This window comes from Notamacropus eugenii, chromosome 1 (assembly GCF_028372415.1).
Source record: "Notamacropus eugenii isolate mMacEug1 chromosome 1, mMacEug1.pri_v2, whole genome shotgun sequence".
In the NCBI taxonomy this organism is placed as follows: domain Eukaryota; kingdom Metazoa; phylum Chordata; class Mammalia; order Diprotodontia; family Macropodidae; genus Notamacropus; species Notamacropus eugenii.
Genome location: NC_092872.1, coordinates 308836139 through 308858036, shown reverse-complemented (window position 1 = coordinate 308858036; position 21898 = coordinate 308836139). Strand labels below are relative to the sequence as shown.

General features: G+C 37.5%; 1 protein-coding gene across 5 annotated transcripts in view; it reads left to right on the top strand.

Annotated features, from left to right (window-relative positions):
• NIN (ninein) overlaps positions 1-21898 on the top strand; it is a 157595-nt gene that overhangs the window by 105618 nt on the left and 30079 nt on the right. For 4 of the 5 annotated variants that reach the window (XM_072629443.1, XM_072629441.1, XM_072629442.1 and 1 more), the window contains 3 exons: positions 13383-13496; positions 17955-18068; positions 20861-21007. In XM_072629443.1, the coding sequence (XP_072485544.1) occupies positions 13383-13496; positions 17955-18068; positions 20861-21007 (375 nt within the window). Of the gene's footprint in view, positions 1-13382; positions 13539-17954; positions 18069-20860; positions 21008-21898 lie in introns of all 5 variants that reach the window. The other variant, XR_011971758.1, reaches the window with a different exon arrangement.

The following is a 21898-nucleotide window of genomic DNA, read 5'->3' as shown; positions in this document are numbered from 1 at the left end:
CGGTCTAGAAATATTGAATGTTTTTTTTCCCCACAGTTAAACAGCTTGTAGATTGCAAAGTTTAGATTTTATTACAGGACTTGTAAGATTTCAGAATGCTCTACCACAATTCAGGCACAAATAGTCCATATGAATATTTGGAGTAAAGATGTGTCTGAATTTAGACATCTCACATTTCTTTTGAGCCACTACAACTCTGCTTTGCTCACAGAGCATAACACTTTTGATGTGGTCATGCCATGCTGAGAGGTCCTGTGCCTTTGTCTCCTATGTCTCACACTCACTTCCAAAGTTCTTCAGTGAGACCTTGAAAGTGTGTTTGTATCATTTCTTCTGACCTCCTTGTGAGTACTTGCCTGATGTGAATTCTCTGGAAAATAATCTTTTAGGCAAATACACATTTGGCATTCAAACAGTGTCACCAGGCCATCTGAGTTGTGCTCTCTGCAGTAGAGTTTCAATGCTTGACAGTTGATTTCAAGAAAGGATCTCTGTGCCCAGAACTTTATCTTGCCAGGTGATCTTTGGGACAATTTAAATGGAAGTGATTCAGTTTCCTGGCATGATGTTGGTATACTGTCTAGGTGTCACAGGTATACAACAGTGAAGTCAGCACAATGGTTCTGTAGACCTTCAGTTTGGTAGTCTAATACCTCTTCTCTCCCACATTTTCCTTCTGAGTCTCCCAAACACTGAACTTGTTCTAACACTACATGCATCAGTCTTATTATCTATGTGTACATTCCTGGAAAGTATACTGCCAAGGTAAGTGAACTTCTCCACAGCATTCAGAATTTCTCTGTTTGCTGTAACTTGATATTTCCATGTGTGGTCAGTGTGGTACTGGCTGGTGGAGCCCCTGTATTTTCTTGGTGTTAATTATTGGACCAAAATTAGTATAAGCAGCAGAGAGTTGATCCATACTGTGTTGCATCTCACCCTCAGAGACTGCTTTCAGTGCATAGTCATCTGCAGGCAAAAATCACACACCAGTTCTCCCTCCACTTTAGTCTTGGGTTTGTAACCTTTTCAAGTTAAATAATTTAGTCAGTGCACTAGCTGGTCTTGATGCTGTTTTTGTCCTCATTGAAGGCATCCGCCAGCATTGCTAAAAACATCGTGCTAAAAACATGGGAACAAGTACACAGTTCTTCACTCTGTTGTTGACTGGGAAAGCACAAGAGCATCATCCATAATTTGTTCAAGCATGCTGCCAAGAAACTAATGTACAGTACTGATAAACTCCAGGCAACTATGTTTTGCCATGATTTTCCACACATCCTCATGACTGATAGTCAGTCATGACTGGTCAGATTGATGAACGTTGTGTACAAACAACTCTGCTCCTGGCATTTCTCCTGGAACTGATGGGCAGCAAATAGCATATCAACCATTCCTCTACCCTTTCTGAAGCCATGCTGGCTCTTGGGTAGACTCTGGTAAGAATATTGACAGTAATGACTAAGAGACTAAGAAATGACCCCTTGGGATTGTCATAGGACAATCTATTTCCTTTCCCTTTTATAGAGATGGACAATGGAGTCATCCTTGAACTCCTAAGGGATAATCTTCTCTTGTCATATAATTGAGTTTATAATTTCAGTTAGTTTTTCTATGAGCTCCTGCCTTGTAAATATCTGGTTTACTGGGGTGTGGACTCTGTGCATGCTGCAGCTTCTTAGAAGTACAGATGAGAGTTGGGTGATTCTAATCAATACCAAAGGTGGTATTTACACAGATATTTACACATGCAAAGAGCCTAATGGTATTCAAAACCTCTTCTTCATTTGGAAGTGTGACTGGAGAAGGACTGATTCCAACCTGAGGTATACAGTCAATGGATTCAGCATTCTAATGGTCTGTTGAGAACACTATGGAAGTATTCAGCCCAACTCTCCAGGGTCATGTCCTTATCACTAATCAGTGTTGGTCCATCATCACTGAGTAATTGAGATGCACCATAGATCTTTGGCCCATAAGTAGCTTTCAGGGCATCACAAAAGTGCTCTGGATTGTTACTATGAATGTAAAACTGAATTTCATCTGCCTTCGTACTGAGTTGAGAATCCTATATCTCTCTAGGCTTCATTTTCACTTTGCTTTTGATGAAGTCAGATGTTGCCTTCCTATCTGGTAAACACTGTGGAATTCTCATTTTTCATTTAGCAGCTTCTGAATTTCCCAATAACTTTGATCAAATCATCTTGATGTTTGTAAGCTTTCTGGCCCAGAGGAGTAAATGCAATGCTATATACCAAATCTCTGAAAGTTACACACTTTTTTCCTGTTCCACGGTTACCAACCATGTATTGGCTCAGCTTTCCATACAAATTAGCAATGAACTGTTCATGATCAGAGAAGTGTTTTAATCAGTTGACATTTTCTTTTGGTAGTTGTCTTGCCTTTGGGCTGCTACTTTTGTTGAATGTAACATTTATTGTATTTAGGTAAATTTTTGTGAATAGTGGGGAGAATAGTCAAGGGTGGGTAATCACTCCCTCTCTCTTCTCTTCAAAACACATATTTGGCTGAACTTATATCTATTACACATCAGCTATTTGAATTCTAGAGATATAATTCTTTTGGAACTCAGAATAAAAACCATTTTCCACACTCATTCCTGGTGAAGTAATGTGGTCCAAGACCTTAAACTTGACCAGCTTAGTTTCCCATTCCTACCATGTGATTACTGCAGAGAAGGCAATAACTTTTTGGCAGCAAAAACTGATCAAAGCAAACAAGTCAGTAATCATGGAAATCTTATGTATTAATTTTAGACAGTAAATACCCAAGAGTTAGGTGTTTCTGCAGCCTGAGTGAGATGAAATCTCAACCCAGAAGGTCTCTATTGAGGAGTCTAGTCTTAGTATTCTCTATGGGTGTAGGCGTGGAAAATCAAGTGATATGTACAGATATTGGCTTTTCCCCACATACCTGTGGCTCACTCTAATTTGTTATTCAAAGTTCACTCTTTGACTTATTTTCCCCCATCTCTCTACAAGTATACAACATCAAAAGAATGTTTTTTCAGGGGGATTTCCAAGCTCATCTGGGAAGGAGCCATAGTCCTCCCTGGGCAGAAAACTTTTACATCTCCTTAAAAAAATTAACCAGGGTAAGCTTGAAAGTTGTACAGCATAAATACATTATCAGCTCTTTAAACAGGCAAGGAATTTACATGGCATCCCAAGCAACCAACCTATGCTACCATTGAAATGAAAACAAACATTCATTAACAGTACATTCAATAGACATGGCACTATATAGTATCTTCCTAGACTGGTACTTCATTGATAACATGCCTAAGTTACATGCAAGATAAAGTACATACACACAGTTTAAGAAGACAACAAAAAATCAAAAAACAAAGGATGACTGTCTAAGAAAAGTAATAACAGCAACACAATCAATATGCCTATATAATATAAGTTATTTTATCACTTTTTTCAAAGAGGACCAATGACATGATGGGGTGATGCCTTGTTGAGGCAGAGTTGCACATTGTCGTCAGCCTAAGTCCTTCTTCCTGAGTTATCAGAGTGTATTGGCAGGACAAAAATCAAGATAATTGGCAATGGCCTGGGATATAGTAGATGACCATGGCATTTCAATACCTGAGAAAGCTCTAAGTGTTTCACAGTACCTGCTGAAGCCACCTTCATGACTATAGAAACACGTTGTTCTCATCTGCCCTTTCTGCTGGGGAAAGTCATCCCATTCTTGGGGTAGACACCTTCCTATCTCACTGACAGGTTTGAGGGCTGTTGGTTACCTTCAACCTGGTTTAGCCCATCTGCCAAGATGGTTTACTGGGGTGTGGACTCTGTGCATGCTGCAGCTTTTTAGAAGTACAGATGAGAGTTGGGTGATTCTAATCAATACCAAAGGTGGTGCATAACCCTGAAAAGATCTGGGTAAGCCCTCAAACCAAAGATGCTAGTCCTTCTGAAAACTATATATACCCCAGTATAACAGTGGTTACCACATAAATGCAAATATATTGAGTAAAAAACAATTAACAAACATTATTATAGATGTTATAGTTGGGGGGAGTCAAGATAGTGGAATGAGAGGGAGCACTTTTTGCCTTAGCTCCTCCACAGCCTCCATAAGAATATAGAAAGCACACCAAACCAAATTCTGATCAGGAAAACCAAGAAAAAAGTAACAGTGAGTCATTTTTCCAGCCTAGAGAAGCTTAGGAAGAAAAATAGAGATGTCTATACACACTGGAGTATGGGCTTGCCAGGAGTGCAGCACAGCAGCAGCAGTAGTAGCATGGCAGCAGAAAGAAGTGAATTGGCTATTGTAGAGGCAGAAGCATCAGGGAGCATCCCAACACCCATGTACAGTATTAGGACTAAAAACCTCAGCAGAAGGGGATCTCAGGGAACTTTTGTATAAGCACTGAGAACATTATCCAACTACAGGTCACAGTCCCAGGTAGAGAGGAGCAGTCAGGGTCAAAAAGGAGCACAAGCATACCCAGTTAAGGAGCATGGAATATGTTCCAGAAACAAATTCCAGCTGTGTGTCTCCAAGCCCAAGAACATGGTGGAGATTAATTTCTAACCTTTTGTGCAGGTAAAGAGAACAGAGGAAAGACCTCTTTTAAGATCACACCACTTTGGAAGCATAGAAAATTTACAGGCCCCCAGACAGAATGGTGAAAGCAATAGCAGGACATAAAAAACAGAAGTTAGGGAGACAGAAGACCTAATACCAATATAAAGTCCAAAATAAAAAAATAGACTAGACAAACAAGCAAACAAATAAAGAAAAAAGAACCTGACTATAGGAAGTTACTATGGGGACAGGAAAGCTCAAAAGACAAACACAAAAGAAAATGACTTGAAAATATCTGTAAACAAAGTCTCAAATAAAAAATTCAGATTAGACATAAGCCCAACAAGAATTTCAGAAAAACTAAAGAGATTTTTTTAAAAAGAGCAAAAAATGATTAAAAAAATTTAATTAAATGATAGAGGATAAATTGAGAAAAGAATTGAGAGGTGTGCAACACATTTTTGAAAGAGAATTAACACCTTATTGGTACAAAAAAAAAGAAAGAAAAGAAGAAAATAGGGGGGCATAGCCAAGATGGCAGAGTAACAGGTTGGACTTTCTAGAGCACTCCTGCCAAGTCCAGCCAAATACTTGTAAAAAAAGATGGCTCTAAACAACTTCTGGAGCTGCAGAACCCACAGAATGATGGAGTGAAGCAAATCTCTAGCCCAAGACAGCTTGGAAAGTCACTGGGAAATGTCTATCTCACCACAGTGGGGACAGGGTACAGTCCAGCGTGGGTCATGCTGGCACAGACAGGGCCTGAGCAGACCTTGGGGAGATGGAATCTCTTGTACCTGTGGCAGTTTCTAGACTTCAGGACCCCAAAACGCCAAGGACCAAATTGGAAGATTAGTGGAAAAAGCCTGTGGGACCAGTGCAGGAGAATGGAGTGATCTGGCCCCAGCCCCAGGGTGGCAGAGTGGGGAGGAGGCGGAGGAACATGCAACAGGGGAAACTGCAGCCACTGTTTCTGGAGCTCTAGGCCTACAGATTGTGGGGGGATTGAGCAGCTGACCGTGCACACCTCCCCCCCCCCCCGAAAGCAGAGAACTACCTTGATGAAGAGCTCAAAAGTCAAGTAAATAACTGGGGAAATGAGCAAAAACTGGAAAAAGAATCAGACTATAGAAACTTACTTTGGTGACAAGGAAGACCAAAGCATGCAAACAGAAGGAAACAAAGTCAAAGCTCCTCCATTCAAAGCCTCCAAGGAAAATATGAATTGGTCATAGGCCATGGAAGAGCTCAAGAAACATTTTGAAAATCAAGTAAGAGAAGTAGAGCAAAAATTGGGAAGAGAAATGAGAGTGATGCAAGAAAATCATGAAAAACGAATCAACTGCTTGCTAAGGGAGACCCCCAAAAATGCTGAAGAAAATAACACTTTAAAAACTAGACTAAACCAAATGGCAAAAGAGATCCAAAAAGCCAATGAGGAAAAGAATGCCCTAAAAAGCAGAACTGGTCAGATGGAAAAGGAGATCCAAAAGCTCACTAAAGAAAATAATTCCCAGAAGCTGATGCTTCCCTCTCTGGTAACTGTGTATGTATGTAATGGTCAGACATCTTGGAATCATGTCTGTTGACTTTTGATTTCTCTATATTTTCTCTGAAATTTTTATTTTTATTTTCTCTGATACCTGTGTTTGATTAAAGTGATTGTTAACCCCTTGAAAGGTGCTTTCCTTTTATGAATGCAGATCTAAGAATCTGTGGTAGCCGGTCTCCCTGTGTGTGTTGGGGTGCTTACTGATACAAGTGGTGTGGAGGCTCTTCCTGTATCAGAGCCTCCTCAAATTGCCAGTTCCTGTCCAGATTCCCCCAGGTTTTACCTTAACCTCTTTCTGTCTGCTCTCAGTTAGTCCTTTTTGAAATACTGAAGGAGGATCCTGAACATCTTATCACTTGTCTCTTTTAATGGACTTTTTTCCAGCCACTGATAAATTGACTTAATTCTTCAATGAATATCATATTCCTACCCTGTAATACTCTTCCCATCCTAAATGATTCTGAACCCCTGCCCATCATAGTACAGATCTTATTCCCCATGCTTTTGTTCCTTCTCCCTCATTCACATCCCTTCACTTATACCCTTTCCACTCTGTTTCCTGGAATGCCTACTTCAGGGTTAATAAACTTGCTTTTATCTTAAACTTTTCCCTTTCTCACTTCTTCCATCTTCTGGTATTCAATGAGAACCTGGTATTTTCTTCTAGACTTGGCATCTCTAACCAGCCTTGTCAGTGTTATTTGCACTGTAATCTTGTACCTCACTGCCCCCCTCCACTGCTTAAAAACCCCTTCTTAATTTGAATAATTCAACTAGTTATCATCTTATATCTCTGTTTTCTTTCATGGCTAAACTTGAGAAAGCAGTCTATAAGTCTTGCCTCCACTCTGTCTCTCTACTCAGTTCTCATTCTTCTACAGACTGGCTGCTAAACTCACCTTGAACTTGAAAATTTTTTTCAAAGTTACCAATGATTCTTAATTGTCAGATCTAAAGTCTTTTTCTCAGTCCTCATCCTTCCTGACCTCTGCAACCATTGACACTCTTAAATTATTCTTTCCATCTAGATACTTTCTTCTCCCTAGAATTTCATGATATTATTCACTCCTGCTTTTCCGCCTTTATGTCTAACCACTCCTAAGTCTCTTTTGTTAGATTTTTTTCTGGGCCACTTTTATTAGCTATGGGTGTTCCCCTAGGATCTGTCTTTGGTCCTCTTCTCCCTTTGTATTATCTCAGTGACATCATCACCAGTCAACAAATATTTATTAACTATCTACTATTTGCCTAGCACTATGCTAAGTACTGGTTGGATGGCTGGTTGTTGTCCTTCGTTTTTGAAGAGGACCAAAATGACATCACCATGATAAAGTGAAGTTTCAGTGTGTCTGACTGTGAATGATCAGACCAATATGAACTGGGAATGCTCTACCACAGGTTGGGCACAGATAGTCTATATGAATTTTTGGTGTGGGTACTCCAAATTTACGCATCCCACATTTACTTTGTGCTGTCTCAATTCTGCTTTGCTCATAGAACACAGCACCCTTTCTGATGTGGGCACACCATGCTGAGCAGCCCTGTGCCAGTGTCTCCCATGTTGCACAGTCAAATCCAAAGTTCTTGAGGGAGACCTTGAGAATGTCCTTGTATTGCTTCACCATGTGATCACCTGCCCCATGAGAGTTCCCAATAAAATAGTCTTTTTGGCAAGTGCACGTTTTGCATTCGAACAGTGTGGCCAGCCCATTGGAGGTGAGCTCTCTGAAGCATAGTTTGAATGCTTGGCAGTTCAGTTTGAGCAAGGACTTCAGTGTCTGGTACTTTATCCTGCCAGGTGATCCTCAGAATCTTCCTAAGACAGTTCAAATGGAAGTGATTCAGTTTCCTGGCATGACGCTGGTAGACTGTCCATGTTTCACAGACATACAACAAGGAGGTCAACACAAGGGCTCTGTAGACCTTCAGTTTGGTAGTCAGTCTAATACCTCTTCTCTCCCAAACTTTTCTTTGGAGCCTCTCAAACACTGAGCTAGCTCTGGCAATGTGTGCATCAACCTCATTGTCAATGTGTACATCCCTGGAAAATACACTACCAAGGTAAGTGAAATTATCCACAGCATTCAAAGCTTCTCCATTTGTTGTAATCAATGGTTCCACGCATAGAGGGTGTGGTGGTGGCTGATGGAGCACCTGTGTTTTCTTGGTGTTAATTATTAAGCCAAAATTACCACAGGTAGCAGAGAATTGATCCATACTTTGTTGCATCTCAGCTTCAGAGGCTGCATTGAGTGCACAATCATCTGCAAACAAAAAATCGTGTATCAACACTCCCTCCAATTTGGTCTTGGCATGTAGCCTTTTCAAATTGAAGAAGTTAGCATCAGGATGGTAGTTGACCTTGATCCTCTGTTCATCCTCATTGAAAGCATTTGACAATATGGCTGAAAACATCATGTTAAAAAGCATAGGAGCAACCACACAGCCCTGTTTCATTCCATTAGTGACTGGGAAGGCACAAGAGTATCATCCACTATCCAAAACATAGGCAAACATGCCATCATGAAATTGACTTACAATGCTGACGAACTTCTCTGAGTAGCCAAATTCTGACATAATTTTCCATAAGCCCTCACAACTAACAGTGTCAGAGGCCATGGTCAGATCTACAAACATTGTGTACAGACCTCTGTTCTGCTCCTGGCATTTCTCCTGGAGTTGTTAGACAGGAAACACCATATCAACTGTTCCTCGGCCCTTTCTGAAGCCTCACTGGCTCTCAGGTATATGAACATCTTCCAGGTGAAGGATCAGCCTATTAAGAAGGACTCTAGCAAGAATTTTGCCAGCAACGACTAAGAGAGAAACTTTGCAGGACAATCTATGCCCTTTCCCTTTATAGAGATGGACAGTGTTGGCATCCGTGAACTCCTTGGGGATAACTTCCTCTTGCCATATAACCTGGAAAATTTCAGTAAGCTTTTGTATGAGCAAAGGTCCCCCTACTTTGTAAATCTCAGCTGGAATAGAATCAGCACCAGGTGCTTTGCCATATGAAAGGAGCCTAATGGCACTCAAAACCTCTTCTTCAGTTGGAATTTCAGCTAAGGAGGAATTGACTTCAACCTGAGGTAAACTGTCAATGGCCTCAGCATTGATTGATGATGGTCTGTTGAGAACACTTTGGAAGTATTCAGCTCATCTCTCTAGGATCATGTCCTTATCATTGATCAATGTGGTTCCATTAGCACTGAATAGTTGTGATACACCATAGGTTTTTCGTCCATAAATAGCTTTCAGGGAGTCATAAAAGTGCTTTGAATTGTTACTGTCAGCATAAAACTGGATTTCATCTGTCTTCTTACTGAGCCAGGAATCCCATAGCTCTCTAAGCTTTGCTTGTACTCTGCTTTTGATGGAATTAAATGCTACCTTCTTAAAGGTGGCAGAACTATCCTGCTGGTATATCCTGTGGAGTTCTTGTTTTTCATTTATCAGCTTCCGAATTTCCCCATCATTTTCATCAAAACAGTCTTGGGTGTTAGTGAGTGTTCTGACCTGGATGGGCAAATGCAGTGCTGTACACCAAATCTCTGAAAGCTGCCTACTCCTTTTCTGCTCCACTGTTGCCAACTATGTTTTGGCTCAACTTTCCCTCCAAGTTAGCAACAAACTATTCATGCTCAGAGAAGTGCTCTAATTTGTTGACATTGATTCTTCTGGTTGTCATTTTGCCTTGGCTCAAAATGCTCTTGTTGCAAGAGTACTCAACAGGTATGACATCCAAATAGTAGCCCTGAGTGAAACAAGATTGGCAAATGAAGACCAGCTTACTGAAGTGGGAACTGGATATACATTTTTCTGGAATGGAGCAGTGAAGGGGAGCGCTGTGAAACTGGCATGGGTTTTGCAATCAAAACTAATCTAGTCAGCAAGCTGGTATGTCTACAAAAGGAGTGAATCCACAGGCTCATGACAATGTGATTGCCACTTGCAGGAAAATGCCATGCCACCATCATCAGTGCCTATGCTCCCACCATGACAAACCCTGATGACGTCAAAGAAAAACTTTATGAAGACGTAGAGACCCTTATCATCAATGTGCCAAAAGAGGGCAAGCTTATAATTCTGGGTGACTTTAATGCTAGAGTAAGCTCAGACTACCAGACTAGACAGGGAATGCTAGGTAGGAATGGAGTTGGAAACAGCAAGAACAATGGTCATTTCCTGCTGAAGACTTGTACATCACATGACCTTCTTATCACCAACACTGTGTTCCATTTACCTAAATGCAATAAAACTTCATGGATGCACCCTTGCAGCAAACATTGGCATCTAGTAGACTATGTGATGGTAAGGAGAAGAGACAGACAAGATGTGAGAGTGACAAAGGCAATATGTGGTGCAGAGTGCTGAACTGATCAAAGACTTATCCTTTCCAAGCTAAATATTCTCATTCATCAAAGGTGCCACCCCCAAGGCAAAATGACTATGCTAAGTACTAGAAGTATAAAGAAAGGCAAAAGACAGTTCCTTGGCTTAAGGAGCTCTTGATCTAATGGAGGAAGACTGCATAAAAAGAAGCTGAAGAGAAAAAGGAAAAGTACTCTGAGGAGTATTGCTGATGGTAAGTAATGAGATGGCTATCCTCACACCTCTTTAAATGACGTATCTTGGAAGAGCTCTTCACCATCCACCCTCCTCTCTCATCATTTCCCATGGATTCATTTGTCTCTGTACAGTATATTCTTCTATCTCTTCAGAAGTCCAGGTATACATTTCTTTGAGGGATCAGCATAAAAGTCCCTTTCCCTAATCACTCCATGTAGAAATGGAGTGATCTACCCTAGATCTGTAAAGTAACAGCTTAAATTTAGCCAATTAGCTTCCCATTCACATCATTTGTTTATTAAACAAAAGACAGTCACGGATGGCTTGCAAAAATCTTTATCAAATTAAGCAAGTAAGACAGCAGTTTTGGAAACCATACATATTAGTTTTGGCAGTAAAATATGTGAGGGTTATGGTGCTCTGGAGTGAGATGAAATCTCACTTTAACCGGGGAGGGATCTATCTCCCTGAGAATTCTACTGTTAGCAATATCTAGGGGCAGGCAAAGTATATGCACGAAGAATTAAGGCATATGTTGTGGTACTGATTTTTGCCCACTTAGATTATAGCTCTTTGGAATCTCTCATTAACCATTCGAAATCTTTACCTCTTCTTCCCCCATCTCCATGTTTTTTCATTTCTCTCTCATGTAGCAGTATTTAAGCCAACAAAGAGTCATGTCTCCCTCAATATATGAAGTGTCACAAGACTGTCCTTCAGGAGACTGTTAAGCCCACTTAATGAGGATGGGATTGCCCCTATGCTTTTTAGCATGTTTTCAGTCATGTTGTCAAATGTCTTCATTGATGCCAAACATGGCAGCAGCTACTGCATTGATTATTTAACTTGGAAAGGTTACCAGCCAAGGCTTAAGAGGAAGTAGTATTGGTGTATGATTGGTTATTTTGTTTGCAGATGATTGTGCACTCAATGCAGTTTCTGATGCTGAAATGCAGCAAAGTATGGATCAGTTCTTTGCAGCTTGTGCTAATTTTGACTTTACAATTAACACCAAGAAAACAAAGGTGCTCCACTGGCTGGCACCACATTATTCCATACATGGAACCATTAGTTATAGCAAATGGAGAATTTTTGAATACGTTTGAATAAGTTTACTTCTCGTGGCAGTATACTTTCTAGGCATATACTCATTGATCATGAGACTGACACATGCATTGCCAGAGCTAGCTCAGTGTTTGGGAGACTCAGAAGGAAAGTGTGGGATAGAAGAGGTATTAGACTGCCTACCAAACTGAAGGTTTACAGTCTCATTGTCCTGACCTCATTATTGTATGCCTGTGGAATCTGGACGGTATATCAGCACCATGCCAGGGAAGTGAATCATTTCTATTTGAATTATCTTAGAAAGATTCTGAAGATCACCTGGCAGGGTAAGGTACCAAATATTAAGGTCCTTTCTTGAGCTAAACTGCTAAGCATTCAAATTCTACTGGAGAAAGCACAATTCAGATGGATTGACCACATTGTTCAAATGCCAAATGTACGCTTGCCTAAAAGACTATTTTATGGAGAATTCTCACAAGGCAAGTGCTCACATGGTAGTTAGAAAAAGCTATACAAGGATATTCTCAAGGTTTCTCTGAAGAATTTTGGAATTGATTACATGACACACTGGCACAGGACTGCCCAGCATGGTGTTCCCTCATCAGAGAAGGTGCTGTGTACTATGGGCAAAACAGAATTGAAGTAGCTCTAAAGAAATGCCAGACGTACAGATTTAGAGAATCCACCTCAGATGTTCACATGGACTATTTTTGCTTGAACTGTAGTAAAGCATTCTGAGCTCATATTGGTCTGATCAGTCACTGTCAGACGCATTGTAATTTGATTCTGTTAGAATGCCATTTTGGTCATCCTTGAGAATGAAGGACAACAACCAACCAACCAAGCCTTCTTAAGGTTGGGGCTACATATACAAAATAAATACAACTTTATTTTGGTTTGGATGTGGGAGATCTAACACCTTAGGAAGTCAGGAAAAGTCTCTTGAAGGAAGTAGAAGAGACTTTAAAGATTACATAATTTAATCTTTTCACTTTAAAAATGATGAAACTAATGATAAGTTAAGGATGTTGTCCAAGGTCATACCTAGTAGAATCACCATCCATCTAGATCTTCTGATTCTTGATTCAGTACTTTTAAAAACTATTCTGTGCTACCTTTACATATTGATTCAGCCAATACTTTTAAATGTCAAATATGGCAAAGAACTTGGACAGTTTTTTATTTTTTGTGCCTTAAATGATGATTTCGAAAATTCCATGATAGACATGGTCAAGAGACCAAAAGACAAAGATTTCAGTCCTACTTCTGTTACTAATTATCTATGTGTCCTGGAGGAAGTCAGTTGATTTTCTCAGTCTCTTTTTATTCAGGTATAACATGAAGATAACCACACCTACCTAAATGATCTCACAGACTTGTTATAGAGATCAAATCAAATGTGCAATACATATGAAAACTCCTAATACTCTATAGCATGCTCTCTGCAAATATAAAGCATCACCAACTTCGGTTTATATGTCATGGTTAAAGAATGCTATGTTGTTAGATTTGTGCTTCCCAGACATTTGTTGTAGGCTTTACAGACAAACATTGAGTAGACTTACTTAGCATGCTTTTTCTCTCCCTAGAATGAATTACATCATCATTTAACATTGTTCTCTTTCAGTCATCTGATGTGGTGTCTTCTCTGGAGGCAGAACTATCTAAAATAAAGATTCAAACCCATGCTGTGGAGAAAGAAAATTTCTATCTCAAAGATGAACTGGAGAGAGTGAAACAAGTAAGGCAGCTTGCTGCTCAAATGACTTCATAGAATCATTGTGTGAGTTTCTTTTTCTCTTTCTTCTTTTCTATCTTCCTTCTTTCCTTCTCTTTTTTCTTCTTTCCTTCTCTTTGTTGATTTCTTCATTGATTTCTTCCTTCCTTCCTTTCTTCCTTCCTCCCTCCCTTTCTTCTTTTCTTTCTCTTTCTTTCTTTCTTTTTCTTTCTTCCCTTCCTTCCTTCCTTCCTTCTCTCTCTCTCTCTTCCTCCCTCCCTCTCTCTCTTTCTCTTCCTTCCTTCCTTCCTTTCTTCCATCCTTCCTTCCTTCCTTCCTTTCTTCACTGCCACTGAATAGCCTGGCTTGTGACTCAACTTTTAAGGCAAAAAAGGTAAGGACATGAAGAAGTTAAAAAAATTACAAAAGCTGCAATTATTTATTCTGGATTTATCAAGTTTTGTTTTGCTAATGTAAAAATAAATCATCCCTGATTCTGCATTTGACTCTTCAAGGACTTTTATTCTAATTTAAATTTCTATTCCTTCAGTGACAAACTACTGATCACTGAATTTATCTTAGAAGAAAAATTTTATTATTTATTGCTTGGATTAGTAATTTTTCTTCCACTTATGAATAAATTAGCTATTCCAATCAACTATGTTTCTTCTATGGGAAACCTTTGTTCTAGAAATATGTCAATTATAGGATATTCTTGATCACATTTTACAGATTTTGAACAAGGCGGCATGGTATAGTAGACAAAGCACTGAAACTGGGAGTTGGGAAGACCTGGGTTCAAATGTCACCTCAGATACTTACTAGTTGTGTAACCCTGAACAAGTCACGTGACTTAGGCTTTCATTTCCTCATCTCTAAGATCCTATCCAGTTTTCCATGTCACTCCTTTGGAGTGAACCCAATGTAATAGAAAAACCCTGGACTCTCTTTTCTGTTCTATCATAAATTTCCCACTTTTCACAATACTTTAGCTCTTTTAATCCACAATGGTACTGTTAAGTCAGATATTAGGGACCAGAAAAACATGGTACTTATAATTCAGTTATTAAGGATCAGAAAAACATACTTCAGTGATTATGAATGGGGGATAGAAATGGACCTGATTTCATTGATATCAGGTATTCCCAAGTAAGGAAATTGTCTCCACTAATGAAGATTGTCACCTTCTCTGTAATTTATATTCTTAGAAGGTAGTATAGAGTTTTGAAAAGTTAAGTGACTTGTTCAGTGTCATATAGCTGTCATGTATCAAAAATGCGATTTGAATTCATGTCATTCTGGTCTCAAGCCTGACTATCCAGTATGCCACGTTGCTCCTCATTCCAATCATAGAACCTATTACATTGAAAACAAACAAGCAGAGATAACACTAAGAGGTTACTAATGAAACCAGAGTTTATAGTGGACATGAGAAAAAATTGTAAGCTAGTTTTTGTATCCAGTGGATATGGTACAGTATGGGAGTCTTTACTGTCCACCTCCAAAAGTTTTTTTATTCTGTCAAGTACACTGGATTTATCTCTATTAAAATTGAAATTGGTGCTGTTTTGTAATACGACTACTACTGCTACTATTAAATCTAAATGTGGGAAGGAAGTCTTTAAGAATGAGGTATCAGTTTTGTTTTTGTTTTTGAAATTGGAAGGTTGAACAAAACAGAAATGGGAGAAGAAATTCTAATTGTGGGTTGTGAGAAATATATGAGAGATGGAAAAAAATAATACTTATCCCTTAAAATAGATTCTGGCCGTCCATTAAGACTATTTTGGAGGCTGTGTCTTGATTTAATAGAATTCTTAGGGGAGGCAATATACCGTCACCACTGCCATGGAATAACTAGTTGATTTAGGCAAACTCTCAAATATACTCCAAACCTATACATGGTCAGAAAATGTTTTTGCTTGATTTTATAACAAAAGCTGATATTTAAATCATACAGTGATACTGGTCCATACTCATCTATTTTGCTAGTGACTTGTTTTGAAAGGGTTACAAATTTTGAAATCACGTAGAAGCAGCACATATTCCATTACAAAAAATTTATTTGAGTAGATGTAAAAAATGAAATTGTTTTCAAACAATTTTGTTATTTAAAATTAACTTATGAGAGAATTATAATTTATTACTATCTTCAAAGTCTCTAATAAAATCAGTCAAAGAATATGAAGTGATATATGATATGATACTATGCCCATGGGGAAGGTTTTAATTATTAATTCTTTTCACACACACTCAGACACACACACATATATACTAACTTTTTTGTTAATTTTAAAATAGGGAACACTAGTACAAATACAAAAAATGAACATAATTAAAAATAGTGACTCTTAGAAATCAAGAGAGCGCAGGGAAACAATCAGACAAATGACATGTTTTTTTAAAAGTTTTCATTTTTGCCCCTAAAGCAAATGGATATTAATGGTGTTAGGAAAGAATTAGCACAGGGGTTTTTGATGCTTTGACACTTTTTTTCCTGTTGCTTCAAGCCCCAAATCCTAGTTTCTTAACTCAGTGTCACGGTAACAAAACCCAGTTCTTTCTTCAGTCCTAGTGTGTCCTTTCTCTCCAATACGTGTATATAACATAATACCTAATACATATTCACTATTCAATAACATTTTACCAGGTTCACAGAGTCATAGAATTTTCCAGTTGAACCTCAATAACCATCTAGTCTAATTTTTTTTAACCAAAATTAAACACAATTCCTATGCTTATACTTTAAGCTAGATTTCAGAAAATGTTCTTTAAAAATGCTTATTGATATTTTTTAACTTTCAGTTCATCAGGTTAGAGAAACATTTTGTGAAAGCTATTTTTAATCTCCTAGAATTTCTATACAGCCTGAAATATTACTGTCCATTAAAATGTCTTATTTATAAATACCATTTTATAAATGCAACTTTATATGTGATGAAAGGATTTTGTTCCTTCATCTTTTTCAGATGCCTGGACATCTAGTTTTCTCCAATTTTCAGAGTAAAATTTTTAGAGTGTTAAGCTACAATGAAAAGTTGTTCAAAGGAAGTTCTAGGTAAAAAACTCAATAGATGTATTGATAATGTTGTAAGAAAATTCTTCCACATCATAATGAATAGAATTTTCTCTGTTACTTTGGAAGGGTTACCTACTATATTTAGCTAATTCTTCAAATAGCATAAGTTTTTTTCTGCAAAAAATATTTCAGATGCTCCTGAATTCATTATTTCAATGGTAATATATTTAAGCTAGCAGTATATATTATAATTATAATATAGTAGTTAGTAGTTGGATATTCTTATTCTACAAATGTTCACATTCTTTATAATAATGATACCAAGAACAACTAGCATTATATAGTTCCTACTATGTGCCAGAAACTGCTTTACAAATGTCATCTTGTTTGATTTTCACAGCAATCCTGCAAGATAGGTGCTATTATTAAACCCATTTTACAGTTAAGGAAATTGAGGTAGAGAGAGATTAAGTCTCTTGCTCAAGGTCACAGAATTATTGAGTATCTGAGGCAGGATTTGAACTCAGGTCTGCGTGAATTCTTCCTGCCCTGTGGGGAAATTGTGAAGGGCTTTAAAAGCTAAATGGAGAAGTTTGTATTTTTTCATAGAGGCAATAGGGGGCCCTTGGAGTTATTGAGAAGGGGAGTGACATGGTTAGAATGACATTTAATTGTCATTGCAATAATCCAGGCAAGAGATAATGAAGACCTGACTAAGCTAGTGGCTTTATAAGGGTAAAGCAAGAGTAGGTTACAAGAGAAAATATAAGGTAGAAAATATAAGACCTGGAAGCTGCTTTTTTAAATGAGGTGATAAGAGTGAGGAGTTAAATATAAACACTGGAAGGCTGGAAAATGGAAAATTTGGCAAAAATAGGGAAATGTTAAATTTGAAATGTCCCTGAAGTATGTAGTTAAAAATGTCCAATAGGCAGTTGGTGATACAGGATTAAATTTCAGAAGAGATTAAAGCTGTTAGTCCACATAAGAGATGATAAGCCCATGGGAGAAGATGAGATTGCCAAGGAAGAATATAATATAAATATTATTTTATTATAATTTACATAATTATAAATATAATATATAAATATAAAGAAATAAATTAAAAATTATAAATATATAAATATATTGCAATATAAAGGGAGAAGAGAAGAAAATCTAGAGCAGAAACTTATGAAATGGCCAGATTTAGGGAGCATGAATGAATGAAAAGCCTACAATGGAGACTGAGAGGGAGTATTCATGTAGATAGGAGGAGAATATAAGGCAAGAAAAGAAAACTTCAAAAAAGATAGAAGTTGTGAGTTTAAAATTAATATGGGAGGCAGGACTTCTGTCCACCTTTCCTTCCAGTACTTCCATTTTGCTGATAGTTAACTGTTTTCACATGCGTAATAGACTTAAAATTTGAGGTAAGTTAATCTGCGTTTTGTTTTGTTCTCCCCCCAATATCCCTACAATAGTTAGCAAAATTAAACTTTCTAGAAAGCAAAATTGCAACTATGAAGCTAGAACAGAAGTCTTGGGAGGACCAGAATGAAACACTGAGATCACAGCTTGCAGCTTCCCAGGAAAAGGTAAAGATTTCTTAATTTCCCCCCCTTGTCCCTGCATCTTTTATGTGTGATGTTTTATTTCATTTACTAAAAAGGAACAATGCAAATAGGTCAATTGACATAGTAATACATAGGTATACTTTCCCACAAGAAATATCTTTAATTACATATTTCTAAGCCCTTTCAAGTGACCTATTTATTTTAAGCATTATTTGGCATGGTTACAGTACAGTGAAAGAATTTGAAACCTCCTTCTTCAAAATGTCTTGCCTTAGGGATCCTAATTATCAAAATATGAGAGTAATAAATGTATATGTGTGTTTATGTGCTGATTTCCATTTGGCAAAGATGGTTTACAGTTATACCTTATACTGTTGTTCTTTTAAGTGTTCTCTATTGGCACTCAGGCTAAACATGCAATTAATTTTATTTTGAGTTACTTTTTACAAATATTCTAATGTGGTAATTTATTGAGAAATCTATTAGGTCTTAAAACATATGTGTTAACATAATTTTGCAAGAATATGGAATTAATAAGCATAAGCGATGTTTCTTAAATTATCATTTCATTACCTCATGGTTGTTGATTATATTTCTAGCTTCAACCTCTCTCATGAACACCATACCATCTTTTCAACTCCAGGTGTATATCTCCACCTGGATAGTTTTGTTACATGCATGTTTCATCATCTTTACTCAAAAACCTGGCCTGCCGCCTGTTTTCCCTTTTTCTGTTAAAAATATTAATTGGAAACTGCAAAATTAGTTTTTTTCTCCTCCCTCTCCCCTTAGGTTGAATCAGTTACCAACTGTCATTATTTTTACCTCCATTCACCTCAGTTCACTCCCTTCCTTTCTACTCCATTTGACACTATCCTAGTTCAGATCTTAACTACCTCTCATTTGGGCTGTTGCATTTGCTCCCTAGCAGATTTCACTAATTCATTTTTCTTGCGTGGAGCTGCCAAATTAATTTCTATGTTATATTGCATGATTACAGATCTAGTCACTGTTCAGAAATCCTCACTGGCTCCTCATTTCCTACTGAGTAGTCTAACTTCTTTTTCCTCTCCTCATTATGGTTTTCTACTTTTATTCTACATTACACTCCTTCTTAACCTCTATGCCAACAAAACTGGTCTATTCACCATTCCTCCAATTGTATTTCATGCTTTTCTGCCTGAATATTTGTATTCAGTTTACTTTCACCTGAATAACCTTCCTATTTATTTCCATCTATTGAATCCTATCTATATTTCAAGGTCCAGTTCACATTCTGCTTTGTTCATAAAGCCTTCTCTGATCTCTCCCCATAGCTAATGGTGATCGCTGAACTTTTCATGCTTTTGTACATTATAAGTTTCTTGAGAGTTGAAACCAGTGCCTTGAACATCATAAATGCTCAATACATGTTTGCTAAATTGATTGTAATTTTGAATCTATGATAGATCAATAGAATCTATAATAGATCTATAATAGATATAATAGGATTGGTAACCCTACCAGACAGCCGAGCGGCTTTTGCAATGCATTGCTTCATATGTTCAACATGTTATCATCATTAAAAGTCATTTAATGTTACCTTATTGTGTATAATATCAACTATATATTCTACAGAGGTTAGTTTCTAGTCTTCAGTAGCGAATCTAGCATTGACAACAGGGTAGAAACATTAGACCGATGCTACATTATGTCACATAAATCATTCTAGTAGCAAAAAAAATGAGTAAAAGTACTCAATGTGTTGATGAGCCACTTTATAAATTTTTGGTTCTCATCATAGTAAACTAATGTACCAAAAGGCACATCATAGATAGCCTTCTGTTTCTGTCTGTGTTTATCTGGTTCAATAGGACAAAGGACTATCTATTTAGATATCCATCTAGCACATTATGTGTTATGAGTCACATTTGTATTCAAATTTTAGGTGTTTATAACATATTCACGTAGCAACCTATGGAACCATATTATAGCTATGGAACCATATAGTTTGATAACTTATGGAACTATATTATAATTATAATAAATATATTACAATTCCTTCCTTTAGATAGAAAGCTGTAATGTACGAGCAAATTAGAGCTTATTTCCAGAATTCACCAAAAAGTGGCACATTCTTTTCTTCCACTGAACTAAAAGACAAAATGAAAGTGCTGAATTATAATACAGACAATTCTTGCATTATGTTAACCAACTTTATATAAAGAATTCTGAAATAAATCCACATTCCACAAAAACACACCCATGTTAACTTGACTATACAGTACTGTGCTCTCTCTTTTTCTCCACACCACCCACCACCAGCTTGCGTGACCCCTGGGTGTCCGTCTGTGCTGGGGTATCATGTGTCTGTCCCGGCCCCCTCACATGTCTGCTGTCCTCTCCTTTTGTGTCTGGCTGCCATATGTCTGTCCCCATGTTCTTCCTCTCAGTTCTGGCCAAGGCCCCATGTAGCTAGCCCTGGCCTCTGTGTTCTTTCTCCTCTTGCTCAGGCTTCTCTGTCCCTGGCCTCCATGTGTCCTTTAACAATATGCTGGCCCCCTCTGTCCACAGGAGGGTGGCCTCCTTCCTGCCTCCCTCCCTTCCCTAGATCTGTGCAAGTTTGAATTACATAAAAATCTCTACATAGACATCTGCACAGAAAAGTTCACTTACATAAAGCAAGAACTGTCTCTACTATGTAGAGGTGAAAGGAACCTTGACAAGTTATCCTGTCAGTTCCATTGTATTCATAGTTATATCATTGAAATGTCAAAAGAAAGCATATGGATTGTTAATGAACATAAAAGCACATATTTGTCCTTGGAATTCAGGTTCAGAATTTAGATGATTGTCTACAGAATGCTAACATGCAGATGTCCCAAATGAAGTCAGACCTACAAGGGACCCAGCAGGAAAAGGAAGCCTTAAAACTGGAAGTGATGTCACTACAAAAGCAGCTACAGAACGACAATAACAAGGTAACTTCTTCAAGCCAAATACTGGGCTTAATTTAAGGGTAATAAATGATGACATTTTCATAGTGAAGTGAAATATATGTAAGCTGACTAAATGATCATTCAGGGTCTAAATAATATTAGACTGGACATGGAGGAAATTAGGTTATAACATAGTGAAAATCCAAATAAAAATAGAATATATAACTCCAAATACAAGTCTATAATATTAGCAATAAACTCCTTAGACCATTCATTCTCATTGCTGACAGATGCATTATAAGTGTGAAAGTAAAAAAAGGGCTGTTGAAAGATTTTAACAACTGAAAGATTATTTTAAGTGATCTGCAACAGTACCATTACCTCCAAATCACGTAATATATTTGATAGAAGATTATAATATATTTATTATAACTATAATAATATATTTGATCTCAGGACTGATATCATGCCTATTAGCTATATGTATAGAATTTTAAAAGTGAAAAGGATTTGAAGCAATAAAACTAATGTTGATTAGATCATTTTATCTCTCAGTGGTAGTTTTAACTGGCTTGCTTTGGTTTGGGTTTCTTTTCTTTGGAGGTTTGGATGCCAGTAATATATCATAATGATATTTAACAATAGTAGTAAAGTTTTGAATGACTTTTGGGATATTCACTTTTTCAAACTGTAAATCTTGCTTTTATTTTATATTTTGGGGCTTAGCTGACTCTGTGTGTATTTGGGTTTTTAAAATAAAATTCTGAAGTCAGAAATTCACCTTCAAGAGCTTAAATTGTATACCAGAATTCTGATCTCAATTATGTGATTGACTTGTTCACTGAATTTTTAAAATAGATTTGCCTATATGAAACAAAGTAGAACATACTAGAATTTCGATGATTATTATCTTTCATACTTATAAGTTTTTAG